Source organism: Conger conger, chromosome 9, assembly GCF_963514075.1.
Source record: "Conger conger chromosome 9, fConCon1.1, whole genome shotgun sequence".
Classification (NCBI taxonomy): domain Eukaryota; kingdom Metazoa; phylum Chordata; class Actinopteri; order Anguilliformes; family Congridae; genus Conger; species Conger conger.
In genome coordinates, this window is record NC_083768.1 from 15276887 (window position 1) to 15295066 (window position 18180).

Here is an 18180-nt window from a genome sequence, read left to right on the forward strand (position 1 = left end):
TGTTCATTATTTGTGAACAAATTTTTCATTTTTTTACTCTGTGGATAAACAAGCACAAAGAGTGAGTTCTCACTGGATTGCAAAAGCTCTCCCGTGTATTCTTCTACAGAGGTCATGAATATAAATTCACACTTCCAGTGCAGCAACACATAGAATTAAGGCAAGATTTCAGCCTGGTGGTTTTGATGGGTTCACTTCAGGTTTAGTAGCTGTTGAAACAACAACAGTGTCCCTTGAGCCAGCACCATCCCGACCAGCATTCATAGCCACAGTTAGAAACTGGCAACAGAAAGCTTTGCTCCAGCTTTTTGTAAAATAAAAAATAAAAAATGTTAAGATATCCCCATAGAAACATAGAAACTACGTTCAATGTGAGAAAATGTTCAAGGAAGTTAGATTTTTCTATTCAAGAAATAAACAATGTATGAGTTTTAGGTATAGAATGGATTCAATTACATCATAGAGGTGGTGACTGTCATGCTCTATTATTGAAAAGGGAAGCTTTTTGGATATTTGAGCTCAAATCTTTGGCACCCCATGGCATGAATTAATACTTTCCTCTCAGTTGTTTCCTATAATTAAATGTCATGCACCTTTTCTTTTTTTGCACTGTGAGTCTGTTTATCCATGAAATTCATATTTTTTGCTAGACCAGTTTGTCAGTGTCTTCATACAGTGTGCACTCGGCACTCTATCAAAGAAATGACAGAACCTCGTCACAAACTAGGTTGGACAGGAGGACGGGCGAGCAGCTCACATTCCGCCTTGGCGCACACCAGACTGGCGGTGGGGTTTCCGAAAGAGCGCAGGATGGCTCCGATGGCGAGGCTGAGGTCCTCGTTGCTAGGGTACAGGCTGACGGAGGCGAAGCGCAGGTACGGGAGCCGTGGCGTCTCCTCAGGGCCGATTTTCACATGAGGAATCTGAGGTACAGAGATAGAATAGAGACGATCAATACACACATAAAACAGGACACAAAGCAAGGAGAGACAGAAAAGCACTTTGGGGAAGGTAAATAAAAAACCGAGACCCTCTTTTACCGTATGCTGACGTTTACTACACAGGGCAAATTAGTTTCACCATATCTTTGGTAAGCTTTAAAGAGGGTAAAATGTAAATGGTAGAATATTTAAAAGTTTCAACAACCATTTCATATAAACCACCTCTGGAGGTAGCCTAGTGGATCACAGTTATGTGAGGCCCATGCAAGACATTTCTCATTGATGGGTTTTTATATCCAGGAGAGCTGCTTTTGGGTAGGGGATATGGGATTTGAAAATACACCATCTGAGACCTGTGGGAGTAACAGGGGCCATCTAGAAGGCCAGAGTGTATGAACAGTGGCTGTAGTAACTCACCTCCTTCTCCCCACATATGTGGCTGACAGTGGAGCCAGAAGCTGGACTCGAGGCAGGGCCAATAACCGAAACCACACCCTTTGGTAGTATCTGACACACTGATAAAGAGAGAAAATATTAGACCTGATGTCATTTTTCATCTTCACTACAAAATTGTTATTCTGTTCCATATCACATGCACCACATTTATGCCTTTCTCGTTGAAAGTAATTATTATGTTTTTGTAATATGACATGTTCATGGTCACCATGACTGCAGTCAGGTGCTATTGGTTGCTATGGCACTGAGCCACAGTTAACAGTCTAGATGATCTCTTGATGACTTGCCATTTTACCCATTTTTAAAGGTTACATTTTCAAACACAGTCACACAAATTCAAATTTAATTCATCAAAATGCGGAAGTTCAAATATATAATTAGCAAAAGAGCTACAAAAGATAAAACCGTAAAATTGACAAAGAGCTCAGAAATTACTTGACCTTTTCTGCGACCCATTATTTTGCATTGTGGTCCATTTCACATCCATTCCTGATTAGCAGTTTTTGAGTTCAGTCCTTAATTGGTCAGCTCTTCAAAATCAGAGAGCCTGAGATCTTGTCTTAGTGCTTCTGGGGTGGGAGGGGAGAGAGGGTGAAAGGGGGGCCACTCACTGGTGTCGGTGGTCTCATACTGGGAGTCCCTCTGCAGCTCAAATATGTCCACCTCCACACGGGCCCGAGCCGGACCCTCCAGGAAGCTGTTGATGTTCTCCCGGGCCAGTGCTAGAGCCAGCCGCTCTCCTCGCCCACACACTGACTGGTCATCCAGGATCGCCGCTGAGGGGTAGGGAGCAGACAAATACTGATCGGTCTGGCACGCTGGCCGGTAGTAACAGGCCGGCAGCACGTCGATCAGCTTGACATGGCCAGTTTTGTCCGCCAACAAGAGGAACATGCCGGTTGTTTTGAGCCATTGGCACTTCAGCAAGCGAGAGAGGCGAATGATGCACTGGGCACAGCTGTATAGCAATTATAACTGGGCGACTCACCCATTCTGACAGAGGACAGCACGGTGGACTGGCTGTGAGAGGATGGGGCCATGGTCAGTAACAGGAAGACAAAGTGAATCGACAGCAGCAGCGCTGGCAGAGCCGGCATCTTCTACTGCTCCTCATGGAGAACGGTCTTCTGGCTGCCTGTTCTGCCACCTGCTGGACAGGAGGACCAATTACATTACATTACATTACATTAATGGCATTTGGCAGAAGCTCTTATCCAGAGCGACGTACAACAAAGTGCATACCCATAACCAGGGATAAGTGCGCTGAAAGACCCGAGAGGGAAGTACAATTTCAACTGCTACCAGTACAACAGTTGAAATTAAACAAACAAACAAACAAACAAACAAACAAACAAACGCAAAAGTATGACCAAACCCCTCAACTAGCCAAACACTGCTTACCTAGCCAAACTAAAAACACAAAAAAGCCATTTTTAACACGAACCATGCTGGAAAGATACTACAGGCTCACTCTATAAAGCAGTGGTCTCAAACTCAGTGCCATGGAAGGCCGTGTGCATGCTGGTCTTTATTTCAGCCTCAAATCTTGATTATACAGCCAAATGAATTCAATTATTTGCTGAATTAGGGTTGTACATTTACACATACTGCATATAAAGTGAAATGTGTTATTTCAGTTATAATAAATCACAATGGTTGCTTATATTCTGTACTTTAATGTGGTTGGCTAAATGAGTCATATAAATCAATTAAGACAATCAAGGCATTAACTGGTTGGAATGAAAACCTGCATAGACAGGGTTCTCCGAGGTAACGAGTTTGAGACCACTGTTGTAAAGAGTGTGTAATCTGGGATGGAAACACTCCATGGTCGAAGATAGGTCCTTGAAACTATGTACCTTTTTTTCACTTATAATACATGCTTGCTTGCTAATTTGTGCACTTAACCCACTTCAAAGACACTGGTATTCACTGCGAGGAGCATTGAGAGACAAAATGTTTAAAGTTATTTCAATTCCCCTTTCAAGCAATCCCATTTACAAGGGAAATGCACTACTTTAGCAATAATTATAACACTTGAAATTCTCATATTTATCCACAAAACATTTTTTAAATGCCATAGAAAGATAAAGGAAGCTCATATGAGTTATGAGGCACAGTGAGTGGTAATGAATCATTCTGAGCAGGGGTCTTAGTAAACCAAATTGGTTACCAACTTCTTCCTGTAGTGGGTTCCTGTTAGTTCAGAAATAATCCCTGAGGTAGCATGATATTACCTCCAGCCCTTCTATACAAAGACAATGTATCTGACTCACTGGATAGAAGAAGACTCTCCTCCTTCTCTTTCAACAAATCTCCGTCTTCTTGCCCTGCTAATGTATAGCATCAGGTAGGAGTGCGCGAGTGAATTTCCACACAATTATTCACAACTGCATTAGAGGGTTCCGACTGTCTAACAGCATACATTTTTCAGAAGAAACCATTAAATAAGAGAATATCGGAGCATCAAAATATTATTACATTTGAATTCTATTTGTATAATCATTTATTATCAACAAACACAATGGCAGATGTAATTTCTAGACAACAGATGGCAGAACAATAGATACCTCTGAAAAGGATCATGCTGTCACATTATTAAGAAAGTGACTGTGGATACTTAATTATATCTGTATAACAGTTCATCTCTGTTCAGTTTTTCCCCTGGTTTTGGCACTTTATTACTCCATGCAAGAGCCTCACAGCTGTAGCCAATGAAAACAATGCACACTGCTTCACAGTTGTAGGAGAGCTGCAAACTCCTGATGACCAATTACGATTTTTTCTAAAAATGCCATGCACAACCAGCAACATGCAGCCAGGACTATTCATCATCAGACAAAGTTAATGATGGCTCCAGGGGCTGGTGATTAATTAATATCATGGCACAACAAGTTCTGTTGTCAGTGGCCAGATAACTGCAGCACAGAGAAGACGCATGGACATACAGTAGATTAAAAATACTGAGATAAACATAAACGCAGTGAACTTGAACGTGAGCATTGTGTGTGTATGTGAAAGTGTGTGTGTATGCATGTTTGTGTGTGTGAGCCTGCATGTGCTAGCCATACTTACATGCCTTTATGGGACAGTGTATGTGTGTGCGCACGTGTATATTTGTGGCCAAATATCTGTATGTACATGCATGTCTTAGTATAAGTGAATTTAAGTGAGTATACACGTGACTGTGTCTGAGACTTGGCAGCAGGCTCATTCTAGAGAGTGCCTCTAGAATGGCGTAAAATCTGTGATAAGAGAGAGGCAAAAGGACTGAGAGAAATATAAGAATATATACTGTCGGATAACTAGTCTGAATAGTGCATTTGAGACAGACTTGATATTATTTTAGGAAACTTCTCACTGCCCCTGTGTTAAAGATGACCCTGCTCTTAAGCCATGTTGGTGAAATGTTTTCTGGTTGTGCTCTTATCCTGATCCTACTATGCTGATATTACTTTATGGCTTGGGAAGAACAGCACACATCATCCCCACCATTGGTTTTGTTACATGGAACACATGTTTCTTGAAGGTGTAGGTTGCAGCTGTTTAACTATCTAACAATTATTTGTCTACAAGTATCACATCTATTGTTAGAAGCAAAAGTTAACTCTTAGAGGTCTCCTTAGAAAGAGACTAAAATCATGAATCTTTTGATGACAATATCATACTGCTCAGTCCTGCTTCTAAGAACATAAGGGAACTTTTTTGCCATTTCAGCTAAGTCAGTTCTGCCTCTCCCAGTTTCTAGCTTCTAGCTGGAAATCTAGCTGGAAACCTCTGAGGGCAAGGCTCTCCCCCTTTTGTTTTAAACACATAAAATGCGGGCCAATAGCCTAAAGATAATGTACTGCTTAATTTATTTTTATGTAGATACCACATAGTGGAAAGCTACATTCAGTTTGCCACTAGTTTGAATTCACATGTCAACGAATAAACACGGATGAAACGCCATACAATAAGCCATAGGTGAACCAACAGCTATTTAAAACACACTGAAATTATTTTATAACTGTAGTAATGTTATATTACATTACATTAATGGCATTTGGCGGACGCTCTTAACCAGAGCGACATACAGTCGATTAGACTAAGCAGGAGACAATCCCCCCTGGAGCAATGCAGGGTTAAGGGCCTAGCTCAAGGGCCCAACCACCGTCCTTGCGATCAGGGATCGAACCGCCGACCCTGCGGGGCCCAGTCATGTGCCTTAACCACAACTCTACAGGCCACCCATGTAATGCAACATTCAATTCCCAGTGGTGTTTGCATTCTTAAAGATTGCTTGCCAGAACTACTGTAGCTTACCAACTGCTAGTTCAGAATGTAAACGGCAATAATACGTATGGTGGTGAAACCACATTTATTTTAAACTGAGCTTACCATTTCAGCTTCAGAAAAAATGATTGGTTATAGGTTAGCAATTCTTTTATTTATTTTACACCTCAGTTTTGGTTAATTGTTTAAACGTTTAAATGGTCACACCCCTAGTCTACATATTTAAACCATGTTCTGAACAGAGAGCTTTCTCCTGGAGACTATCATATACAGGGCTGATTTAAACTTAGACGGGAAGTGCCCATGTATAGTCTTCCTAGCACTTCTCTTTCGACAGACAAATCCCAGTCAATAAACTTTGCAGGGTGCTGGTGTTTGAGAAAACACCTCCAACAAGTAGAATCATTTCACACTAAAGCCACAATTATTACTAGAACCAGAAAACACATTTTGCCCCAAACACCATAGAAAATATTGAAAATTCAATATTGGACTCAAAACAAAGCAAAAGGTAATTATTACACATAAAAGATATTAAGTTTACTTATCAATTGACTAAGGGTTAATTATCAACCTTTTTAAGTTAAAGCTATAAGGCCCACTATAATTAGCAACATTATAACTCGTCAGGTGAGCTGCCCATTTCCTAATATATAGGCCTCTACTTGATAGGTACAGGCTGCTCTGAGAGTAGCATTCTCACCGCAAAGATGTGAAAAACAACATGTTCTAGACATGAAAGAAAAGATGCACCCTGCAGTGCCCACAAACGGCCTGACGGCCTGTCAACTTGTGACACTTTAAAGGAAAATCAACGGTATGTTTTCGTGTGAGTGTGTTTGTAGAAAGTCTGCTGCAGAGTTTTACATGCAGATAGAGTGGCTGGGAGGGTCGGGGGAGGAGAAGAGAGAGAAAGGCAGGGGGTGAGGCAGCCTCAGTGAAGCCCAGGCCCCATCACCATGACAGAGAGGGAAGGGACAATTACTTCGATCTGTTTTTGCCATATAACACCCAATAAATCCAGTTCACTGCACCTGTTTTTGTCTGTTCGTCTTGGGGAAACAAAAAACATACAGCAAATGTCCAATTTCTTGTCTCCCTATTCAATGGTTTTAACTGCAAGAATGCCTTGCATTTGTGGAAATGTAAGATGGACCCTGTAGACTGTAGCTGATGGGATGATGGGATGAGGTAACCATTGCAGCAGGTTAATCTAATCTACATAAATAACATAATAACTAGCTAATAACAAATACTTATTGATTATTGCTGAGATATATTGCATAATAGCATAGCAATTACTTAATTAGTGTATATCACAATGGTCAGAACAATCAATATATTTGACCCAAAACGTAATAGCTTTCCCTTAGTAGTTAGGGGTGGGATGGTCAACATTCACTGAGCACTTTATTAGGTAGACCTCTCATTGTCCTGCTGCATGATGAAGTTACTCCCAATTAGTTTGCATGCATTTCTAGTTGGCAGACACAGTTTTTATTTTCTAACACAAATGCAGTCTTCACAGGAAAACCCAAGGCTAAAAGCAAGAGTAGATATTCAGAACTATTTATTGTTTGACCAATCAATCTAACAGGACACATCTGGAAACAAAAACACCTGTCAGTCACATGTTCCAATACTTTTGCTCACCTAAAAATTGAGTGGTCTGATACAAAAGGTGATATGTTCTAAGTTGTTTAACAAATCTTCAGTGAATAGCAAAAACCTGGCAAGGAATTGACCTTGCTGTTCCAATACTTTTTCACTCTCCTCTCCTTTTTCCTCATTCAAACTGTGTTGTATTTTGTCCCCCTCTGCATTTTACCTGGTCGTCATTTTCCCTCGCAAACTTCACCCTCGGTCATTCCTATGTATTTCGGAGTTGCAATAAATCTCTGCGGCATAACAAAAAAAAAGAAAACGATCTTGAAAAAAACTGTACTTGCTCTTTAGACATTTAAAGCAAGATGAGTATTTGTGGTTTGAAATATGTTCAGTAATACGTTTTTTGTTTGTTTTCTACATCATTGATTGTGAGAAAACCAAGAATAGAAACACTGATGCTAAAGGTTCATATCACTCACGAGTACGTGCTGTTTTTTGTTATTCTACCATGTTGAAGTTTTGTGACCCTCTCCCCTCCCCACAGATCTGTAACAGGCACTTGTGAGCAGTGTCACATGGGTTACAACAGCCTATGATACAGCTTCCCTGAGTGAGTGAGTGTGTACCTGCACTGAGTCAGTGGTTCTCAGCCTCCAGCCGCATATGTGCGCCATGGCAAGAATGAGAGGTTGCATGAGAGGTTATCTATTAGATAAACCTATTCAATCTGTAAAAAAACTAAGAATAGTGAAAACATTTCAAAATAACCCAAGGTTCAAAGGGTTAAAAGTGTTGATTTTTATACAGTTTTTTTTTTATGTGATCTATGATCAACAAATCTGGCATGGTTGCACTTCCCATTGACCTGTAGAAACATTTAAGGTTCATGAGATTGAAAAGCCCTGTTTTGTCATAATCCAACAGTAAAATCAATAGTTACAATGGATTGGATAGCAGTGGGCATGTTTTTTTGGAACATATCAATATTTCTTTGTAATTAAGACTGTACCTCAAAGGTCATGCATTCCAACTTTCCTGTCAGTGTGAGCTATGCTCTATGAGAATTTTTGTTTACATTATTTATTACAACACAAGTGAGAATTATTTATCTGTTATTGGATTGTTGGTTATTCATAATCTTATTGGCATAAAGGCCTGCTTTGTAACGGTAGATTCAATCAATACTTACAAGAGATACACTCAGTGATCACTATTATGTAGGCCTGTACATCAGCTTGTTAATGCAAATAGTTCATCAGTCAATCATGTGGCAGCAACTAAATGCATACAAGCATGCAGATGTGGTCAAGAGGTTCAGCTGTTTGTCATACCAAATGTCAGAATGGGGAAGAAATGTTATCTAAGTGACTTTGACTGTGGAATGATTATTGGTGCCAGACAGGGTGGTTTGAGTATCTCAAAAACTGCTGATCTCCTGGGATTCTCACACATACTCTCAAGAGTTTACAGAGAATGGTGCGGAAAAACAAGGGCTCAGTGAATGTATATAGGCTATATAGCTACTACAGTATACACTAGCACACCACGCTACATGTGTGTTCCACATGATATCAAACACACAGAGGGCCCATCAAAGGACACTCCGTTTCCCCTCTTTGTCCTTTTTTTATTGCATTTCCTCAAATAATGCTACTGTAGCAACTGAGAGAGAGAGAGAGAGAGAGAGAGAGAGAGAGAGAGAGAGAGAGAGAGAGAGAGAGAGAGAGATGGGGGACGGGAATACATAAGATTGGGGTCAAATCCCAGCAGTGATGTTGTGAAGCAGACTCGGGGGCTGGTGGCTGCACCATTTGTCTCTTGCATAATTTTGTCACCCTTGACTAGAGCAAAAAATGGTCAATCACAGCCATGGCACCATTTTAAATACCACAACCAAAGTTATCGAAGCAGCACAAAGCACCACCTCTGTGAATATCAATACTGCAGCTACAGAGTGCATGCATGTCTAAATATCTTTAATACAAAAACGATGGCAAAAGTGAATATGTACCGCATATAAAAGCCATTAAAGCCATTCCTGTTTCGGAATGCTGCCATTGCCGATATTATCCTGCTATTCCTAATTCATGCCTTCAAGAGCCGACGCTAAAGTTTGCATTTACATTGAACCCCAATAACTATTGCGTAATTCATCATGAGTTATATATTCTAGTGCATATGAAATATAAGATTAAAACTATATATCAAAAGGAGAAAATCCTTACATGCAGAATTTGTCTGGAATGGGGGTAATGATCATGAGTCATGACAACTGATGATAGAGCCGAGCGTTAGTATGTTTAAATGCAACGATGCCTTCCCCCAAGAAGGGAAAATCTGAGAGCGAAAAAATAAAAGAAAGGGACCTTAGAAAAATAAAGGAACCTGAAGTGAGGCAATTGTTAACTAATTTATTTTAGAAGAAAGGTAAGCAGAACTTGCTGCTTTGATGGCTGCTTAAGAATGTTTTGGGGTTTTTTTTTTCTTCGATTGAAGGCAATCCATGCAGCCAGAATAGCTTGAACTTCAATGAAGAACACAGGCACGTTTGCAGCAAACTGTGACCACCTAGCTAGATATGTTGTTCATAGTTGTTAACGTTAGCTAGCCATTTTATTTGTGTATAAATATTATACACTAATATTAACACTAAAATGAAACCACACTGTATTTCGGAGTGTGTGCCACAGAAGGTAAATAGCATATTAGCTTATTCCATTTAATAATAATAACAACGTATTATTATGTACAGCGGTTTGAGGAAGTATGCCGACCCCTTCACTATTTTTTACTTTGTTGTGTTGTAGATTTAATTTAAAATGAATATAATTGCCATTTTTGCCAATAAATATACGCTCAATAACCAAGTTCAACAAGTTAACCAGGTAAAGCTCTTTATCTGGTTAATCCTATCAAACTCCACCCTTGAACGCAGGGACTGGTTTATGGATACCGACCCATCCAGGCGATCACATAACACTCCCACGAAAATACGGTATGATTAGCATAAAAATATCATGGAACCTAACTTGGCTAGCCTGAGCAATATGACAGACAGCTCGGACTTCGCCGACTTAGAGGACAAGCTGTCCGATTTTGACGAAGAAATACAACCTTACAGTTTTGAATCGGAATTTACCAAGGAGGAATTCCGTGAGCGAGAGAGACAGACAGTGGAGGACGAGGCAGCCTAAGCTAACCGAGAGGATTGATTGGAAGAAGTATCTACAACCAACATTTTGATACAGCTTGTTAGCTAGATATTTCCTAACCCGTCACTTAATTGCCCTCCTGGACCCCTCCTATTGCTGCTGAAGAACATGGTAAGTACTGCAGGATGCAACTCTTACTACATTTTGCAGTACTTATCAACTTCTTCTGCAGCAATAGGAGGATTAATTTAGAGTAAAGGAATGTCTAGCTAACAAGCTGTATCAAAACAAATAATGATGAACGAGCATTACTTCAGAATTTTTCACCAGGTTGAAACTTGGACACCATATGACCCTATACACACATCAAAGCTAGTTTTGGAATGGCTAAATCAGGCTAATATTTAGCGTTTAGAATGGCCAAAGTCCTGACCTCAACCCTATCGGAAATATGTGGACTGCGCTTAAAAGTGCCAAGAACAGTGGTCAAATATTGCATCAGAATTCTGCCAGAAGCTTGTTTATGGCTACCAAAAGCGGCTAATCAAGGTGAAATATGCTGAGGGACATTTAACAAAAAATTAGGTGTGCTGTATATATTTTTTTGACCCTGTATGTGTTGGTTATAGAAAACCCACAATAAATTCAAATTTGTGCGACAAGTTTGTGATTGTTTAATGCATGGTGTACAATCATTCTGCCACAGAAAAAGGAACAGTTTTCTTTCAATGGAAATCATTGAAAGTGCAAAACTGTGTACAAGGGAGTGTAAGGGAAAATATCGATTTATGTATGCATGCTCAATTAGTAGTGATCAATCAGCATATAGTGTTATGAACTGTGGCCTCAGGTATCAAATAATTATGCTCCAGCTTAATGGTAATAGATTATTATGAAGAAGGAAGACTGACTAAAGAACCTCTGAAATACAAATGCTAATGAGGGAATAAGCATAACCACGTTATGATATGAATAGTGAATGAGATGTTAGATGTGTCCATATTTCATCCATTTTTTTTATTATTTTGTTTATGGATACTAGTACACAGGTTGGCTGGGTGACACAGTGGTGAGTGAGGTAGTGAGTGAGTGAGTGAGTGCGATATATATATATATATATATATATATATATATATATATATATATATATATATATATATATATTGAGACAATAATCAGAGAGCCAGGTTCTGTGGACCCTGAAATACCACAAGATATTTTCACCTTGTGTCACTGCAGTGATTGCAGATGGTTAAAAATTCCAATAGGTGAGCATCTCTCAAGTGTACTAGGGATTCACCCATCTGACCAGCTTCAGTGTGTCAGGGCCCCTTCCCTACAATCACATCCACCTATATCTCAGCTATACCATGCAGTATTTATATCGACAGCATGTTAAATCATTTATTTTATCATACTCATAAAACATCCCTTGTCAGGGACTAAGAGTTCTAAAAAGCATTTTAGGATTTGTTGTTGTTGGTATTGTTGTTGTCCAACACACCAGAGATGAGTTATTCTATGTGGGAGCACAGAACAGGTTCTGCCAGATAAAACCATATGCATTGTGAGCTTGGTGAGGGATCTTTTGAGAAAATGGAGAGTAAGATGTAAATGGAAGAAAGAGAAACAGAAAACTTTTGGAGAAAAGAACATTGAGCATGTGGGAATGAAAGAGAGAAGAGGGTACGGAGTTGTGGGGAAAATGGACATGTGAAAATGAAAATCTCTGAGAACAAGAGTAGGTGAGAGAGATAGAGCGAGACAAAAAGAAAGAGCAAGCAAGTGAAGTGAGTTAGAAAAAAGACAGGAACAGAGAAAGAGAGAGTGGGAGGATGAGAGATCTATATTTAATTGAACAGCTCTGAAACAGGCAGCGTGTTCCGTGTGATTACTTAACAGGCCACCATCAAAACGGAAAGCAGAATAAACTGTGGCCAAATGAGACTCCCAAGCAGGAAGCAGCTTCAACCGGGCTATATCTGGCTGAAGGCAGGATCATTTATGACTCCTATAAACCTTCCCGAGGATTTATATGATATAAATGCTTTGAACCAGTGGAATGATTGACGAGTTTGTACTTGTTCTCGCAGTTTTTTATGTGTAACCTTGACTTTCTGCATATCGTTGTCAGGTCTGGATTCTGCTATTTTGAATGATGCTCAGGTGGCTTTTGTGGCGATGACAATCGTACCACGAGTTAAGGATTGAGGGAATGACCTCACGTTTTCCTAGACCAGTGGGAGCAGCGAGAAAATGACTAAGCACAGCTGTAGACGAAGAAGCTGAGAGAAATGCTTAAGCACGTTCCAGAGTACTGATGAGCTCCATGGAATCCAGACCAAGGTAGTGCCAACTGTGGCAGGAAGCCCCCCAGAGCGATGCATAATTGGCTCTGGCATCACCCAATTAAGGGAGGGCTGGATAACAGCATCACATCATACATCAGCAACTCCCGCCAGTGGATCGGGCGCCTGCAAGTATGCCCGTTGAGCTGTACATGATGTGTGCTCCTCTAATTCATGCCTATGTGAATCCGACTTGAAAGCTGTGTTGTGATAAGAAGCAGTGTTGGCATAATAATATTCTGCCACATAATGTTGGCATAATAATATTCTGAAGTAACTTTTTTACAGGATAACTGTTAATAAAAGTGTTCGCATATTGACGTGCTGTTCTTTACCCGGCATCCCACCTCTCCAGGAAGGTCCGGGAGTCTCGCAGAATTTGTCAGATGCTCCCTGATACCCGCAAGTGGTCATACGTTTCCCACAGTTTAGAAATTTGCATTATCCTGTCACAAATTTACGAACAGTCATGAACTGAGGAACCGCAGAGTGCCAGGGAATCCCCCCAGGTCACGTAATCGGCTGGAGAACTCATCGGTCTCTTGGAAATCATTTTTTGCATTTATGGGATGTCTGTTTCTCTCAAAGCACTTGAAATAATCATATTAATGAAGGTATTATACATCCTTCATGAAGGCATTAGAAATACATAACCCTAGATTCATTCAGTACTCTTCCTAATGTATGACTAATGTAAGTATTACCTCCTACACAAAAACAATTTGGCATGTTTATTTCTCCCAACTCGCCCAGCTGTTTGTGAAGAAAATACAGAAACACTTTCAGCCAGGTTATCTCATTCCAAAGAATACCATTGCGACGCCTTGAGGTTCTAGATTCAAGAAGTATTTTCAGATTATGGATTCTATGTATTCTAAAATGCCTTTGCCTGCGGTAATCTAATGATTTGGATTCTAAGCTATTTTAAGTTTCAGCTGTCACATGTCAAGCAGTCACATCCCTGCTGTATACACTTTCCCTATCGCTGACAGCAAATAATTATTACAACTTTCCAATTTTGACAGCACATGACAACACTTGCTGCAGTGCCCTTGAGTCCACCGCGTATGTTATACTCCCGATTCCGACACTATAAATGTGCACGGAGCTGAAATGTGAGCCGCGGCAGGGTGGACACATGTTGCAGTAATGCTAACGCTGTCACAGTCACTCAGGGAAAGAATAGAGAGAGGAGAAAGGCCCTATTTCTGGGCAGAAATGGTACTGGTGTCAAGACGCCTCGGTCTCGCTGGGTACGTGGGTGATGGGTGCCGGCAGTGCCATGGCTGGGGACGTCTGTGACAGCCAGCCAGCGTAGCGTGTCTCGACTCGGGAACAATTCCCGCCGCTGTCCCCGTTGGAGGCATTTCCCTTTAAAGAGGGAAAACGTCAGAGCTGGCACTTCACGCTGCCCGAGGGCTTTTGGGGGTGAGACTCAAAAAAACGGCCCCAAAATATGACCTCATCCTGGCTTACAGCCACCGTGCTTCTAAGAAGACAAATACGCAGTGCAGACCCACAGAGATGCCTCAGAGTTGAGTGGAACTGGGAGTGACCAGCAGAGCCGTTCTCAGGCGTTAGTTCTCAATGTCTGGCGAAGTGTCACCGGCGACTGAGTGTCCTATTCACACCCCGTCATCACGTCCTCCCTTCTGCGATCTGACAGGGTTTTTGTCATACCGAAGAAAAAAAAAGAGATCTCAGCTCTATCTATTTTGAGCAGTGACAGCATCTACACTTGTCAAATGAGGTTCACACAAACAAGGATACAGTGTGATACAGGATACAGTAAAGCTCACAAGCCCTGACTTCATAACTGAAACACACCCTCTTTCAGTTTGAACAATGCAGGTGAATGCAAAATGCACGCCCAAGGTACAGTACAGCCGTTATGTTTCTTACACAATTGTGTCACTTCAACCAAAGACATTCCAAAAAATATTTCCACCCCATTTACAGGTTCTTGCAGGTGGAAAATGACTGTTTTAAGGACAGTCAACCACATTATACACCAGTGACTCTAGGGACTCAAGCAGCTTTGTTCAAATCCATGTGTATGAGCACTTTCGACTCTACTTCTGTCCTCTACAGGAACATCAACCCTCACTTGGAAATCTGTTAGCTGTAGCTCAAGGGTTTCAGAGGTTCTACGGCAGACTAGCCAATGCTGTAACTCTGAAATAGTATTGTCTGCACAGCAGGCACCATACCACCTATTTAATTCATTACAGAACTGGCAGAACTGTGTCTCTTAAAGAATTTATACATGTGATAATGATTCTTACCCACACATTAAAGGGTAATGAAACACCAGCTTTAGTCTAGTCTCCGCCCACTGCACAATTTTTAAAAGATGCGATTTGGAACAAGGTGGCATTGTCAGTTAACAGTCCTACCCACCAATCACCAAGAGGAGTGGAGTTAATTTACTTACGTTTATATAGGTTTTCAATCTGGTCCCACGTCATGGTTTGGGACATGGCTCAAACAAAACCCTTCAGTCAGGGTTTATATTTATTGCACAAAATGGAGTGGCACAGCTGAATTACAATTTTTTTAAACATTTAATTTAATTTCAATTAATGTTATCTATAAAATGGAGGTAAGACACTCCGCCTTGTAACTCAAAAGTGATTTGGGCTTTCAGTACCATGCCATGGGAGCTGCTATTGTTTCTAACATATCACATCTGAATGTAAGTAATTGAATGGGGGGAATTCTGTAGTTTTTAGCCCTCAGGCCTTTTGCTTCCTTTCTGATTCATTAGGGAAGTAGGCTACTCCTTTTAAAGAACAATATTGTTTGATTATCTTAAAGGGTAACCTCATTAAAAATGTAATCAAAATAAATTTGAATGTGCTGTTCCTTGTCATTATATTATGAAGTGTATATTTTTTTTAAAGCATGCCACTGGTTTTCATAGAAAAAAAAAGTTGATTTGGAGTCAGTACATCGTTTCATAATCCACTTCAGGCAATCTAGCCCTCCAATAAAGCTCAGAGCTAACCAATCCTCTTCTGTATCCTACAAATCATGTGTGCTCATTAATGAGGACTGTTCCAAGAACATTTGGAAATGTACCAGTTAGATTACAGTTTATGTTAGATAACACAATGACAAGAATGTTTCTAGGATCACACCATGACACAGCCCCAGCGTCAACATTTGTTTACTTCCGCATTCCTGACACCCACAGACTGAGCAACACAATTCAAAACCATGGCGTGCACGTGTGCCAACAGGACAAGGGTCCGATGTGCGGCACCAAGTTCCATCGTTGCGGAGGTAGGTGGCTGGGCCCAGCTGACGGGTGACTTGGAGAGAGGACCAGTATGAGGCCATTTTATTGTCCTGGTGGGGCCTACGGAGGCTGTGATATCTGGCGCCTGTTGAGGGGCAGGTTGAGCTCCGGGCCCAGCACGAGAGGCTGGGGAGACTCCCGTGGTCGAGCGCCGTGTGGCCCTGTAGTGTAGCAGAGTTTGACAGATGGCCTGTGTGAAGGAGCACCTTGGGCAAGGTGTGCTCTGAAGCAGTTTTTCAGTGACTGGTGAAAGCGCTCAACACCGCTGTTGGCCTGGGAGTGATGATACGCAGTGCGCACATGCTGGATGCCCTTGCTTTCCAGGTAGGCAGTGAACTGCTTTGGCAGGCCCTAGCGAGAGAAGAGGGGCACCCATTGCTTGTCCTTACGCAGCAGCTGGTGCAGGGGGGCTGTGGTGGCCGAGTACTGAGGGAGGAACTTCAGGCAGTAGCCCGTCATGCCCAGGAAGGAGGCGACCTGAGTGGCTGAGCTGGGCTCGGGAATGGCCTGAATGGTGTCCACGTTGGACTGGAGTGGAGTTATGCCACCAGCTGACAGCCGGAACCCCAAAAACTCAATGGCTGGCACTGAGAGAACATATTTTTTCAGCGTTGAGAGTTAGCTTGTGCCTCGCAAGGGCTCCAAAGACCTTGTTGACTGGCTCGTCGTGGAAATCAGCAGCGGGCCCGTGTACGACAATATTGCCCAGATATATGGCCACAGCCAGTATGCCAGCCAGCACAGGGACCATGACCTTCTGGGGCTGGGGGCAGAGCTGAGACCAGAAGGCAGTCAGGTGTAGCGAAACACTCCTGCATGTGTCACAAAGGCTGTGAGGTTTCTGCAGCTGGGATGGAGAGGCGCATGTAAGTATATTTGCCTGGGGTTGAGAACACCATAGAGCTGTGAGCTTTTCTGAGGTGGGTAGTGGATACTTGTCAGGGATCGTTGAACAGGTCCCACATTTATTCTGCAGCAGGACAACGACCCCAAACATACAGCCAATGTCATTAAGAACAATCTTCAGCTTAAAGAAGAACAAGGAGTCCTGGAAGTGATGGTATGGCCCCAACAGAGCCCTGATCTCAGCCCAGACATTCAAACAGCGATTACCACTTTTGCTGTCATGATGTGGTGACAGTCAGGATTGCCGGGTCCATGGGGGAGAACCCCAGGGCAGAGAACAGGTCCAGGCCTATCAGGTTGGCCTCACGTTGGGCAAAATGAAAGACAAAGCTGGGCACAATATTGGTTCCAAAGTGAACAGTCACTCAGAGGGAGCAGACAAAGTACATTCTGGAGTTGCTATAGCTGCAGAGGGCAGTAGAGGGTTTGAATAGCTGCAGTGAACTGCAACTTTTAGACTGTAACTATCAACATTCAGGAGAGACACACTGGCACCGGTGTCCAATGCACACATAATTGAGGTTGACTGCGCATGATTTCAATGGCACAGGCGCTGAGTTCACATCGTGAATAATGGTGGGTGCAGACTGGGAGGCTTGGCCTTCTGTCTTGCGCACATTCGCTTTGTTGGTGTGTTCAATCATCTCATCCTACAGCCAGCCCCCGCAAGTTAGCCACATACTGGTGCCCAGACTCACCAGGCAGTTGGTGTCGCTGATAGAATAAAAATTGCCGAAGGAGAGCACTTTGTGGAGCAGCAAAGTGGGTGTTCAGAAGTCCCACAGTTGTGTCCCTAGTGTCCCGAGAACACGCTGACCCTCAGCTCCCGAGCAGTGTTGTTACAGTGCCTTCTTCTGAGCCACACTCACGTCTGTTAAACCCAGTGCTATGAGTTCAGTTTTGAAGGACTGTAATCAGCGGGTCCAGAGTATCGGAGGCTCGCAAGCAATGCCAGGAAGGGGGCAGGTGGCGGGAGAGAAATATCAGCCATCCTCGTCGCCAAGTACTGAGTTTGAAAGGATCCCACCATGATTGTAGCATCAACACATGTTTTTACCGAATTCCTGACACCCACAGACAAAGCAACGATACCCATCACTCAGTCATAATACAATGATTGCAGCACAATAGAACAATGCTATAACTCAATGCATCACTGACCCAGTGTGCAGATATAACATTAGGTCTGTCCA

General features: G+C 42.0%; 1 protein-coding gene across 1 annotated transcript in view; it reads right to left on the bottom strand.

Annotated features, from left to right (window-relative positions):
- LOC133136168 (glutamate receptor ionotropic, kainate 5-like) overlaps positions 1-18180 on the bottom strand; it is a 67192-nt gene that overhangs the window by 18447 nt on the left and 30565 nt on the right. Inside the window, exons 2-5 of the mRNA XM_061253430.1 lie at positions 2386-2544; positions 2009-2173; positions 1359-1456; positions 758-923 (exon numbers count right to left, since the gene is read on the bottom strand). Of these exons, the coding sequence (XP_061109414.1) occupies positions 758-923; positions 1359-1456; positions 2009-2173; positions 2386-2494 (538 nt within the window). The 5' untranslated portion in view covers positions 2495-2544. The remainder of the gene's footprint in view (positions 1-757; positions 924-1358; positions 1457-2008; positions 2174-2385; positions 2545-18180) is intronic.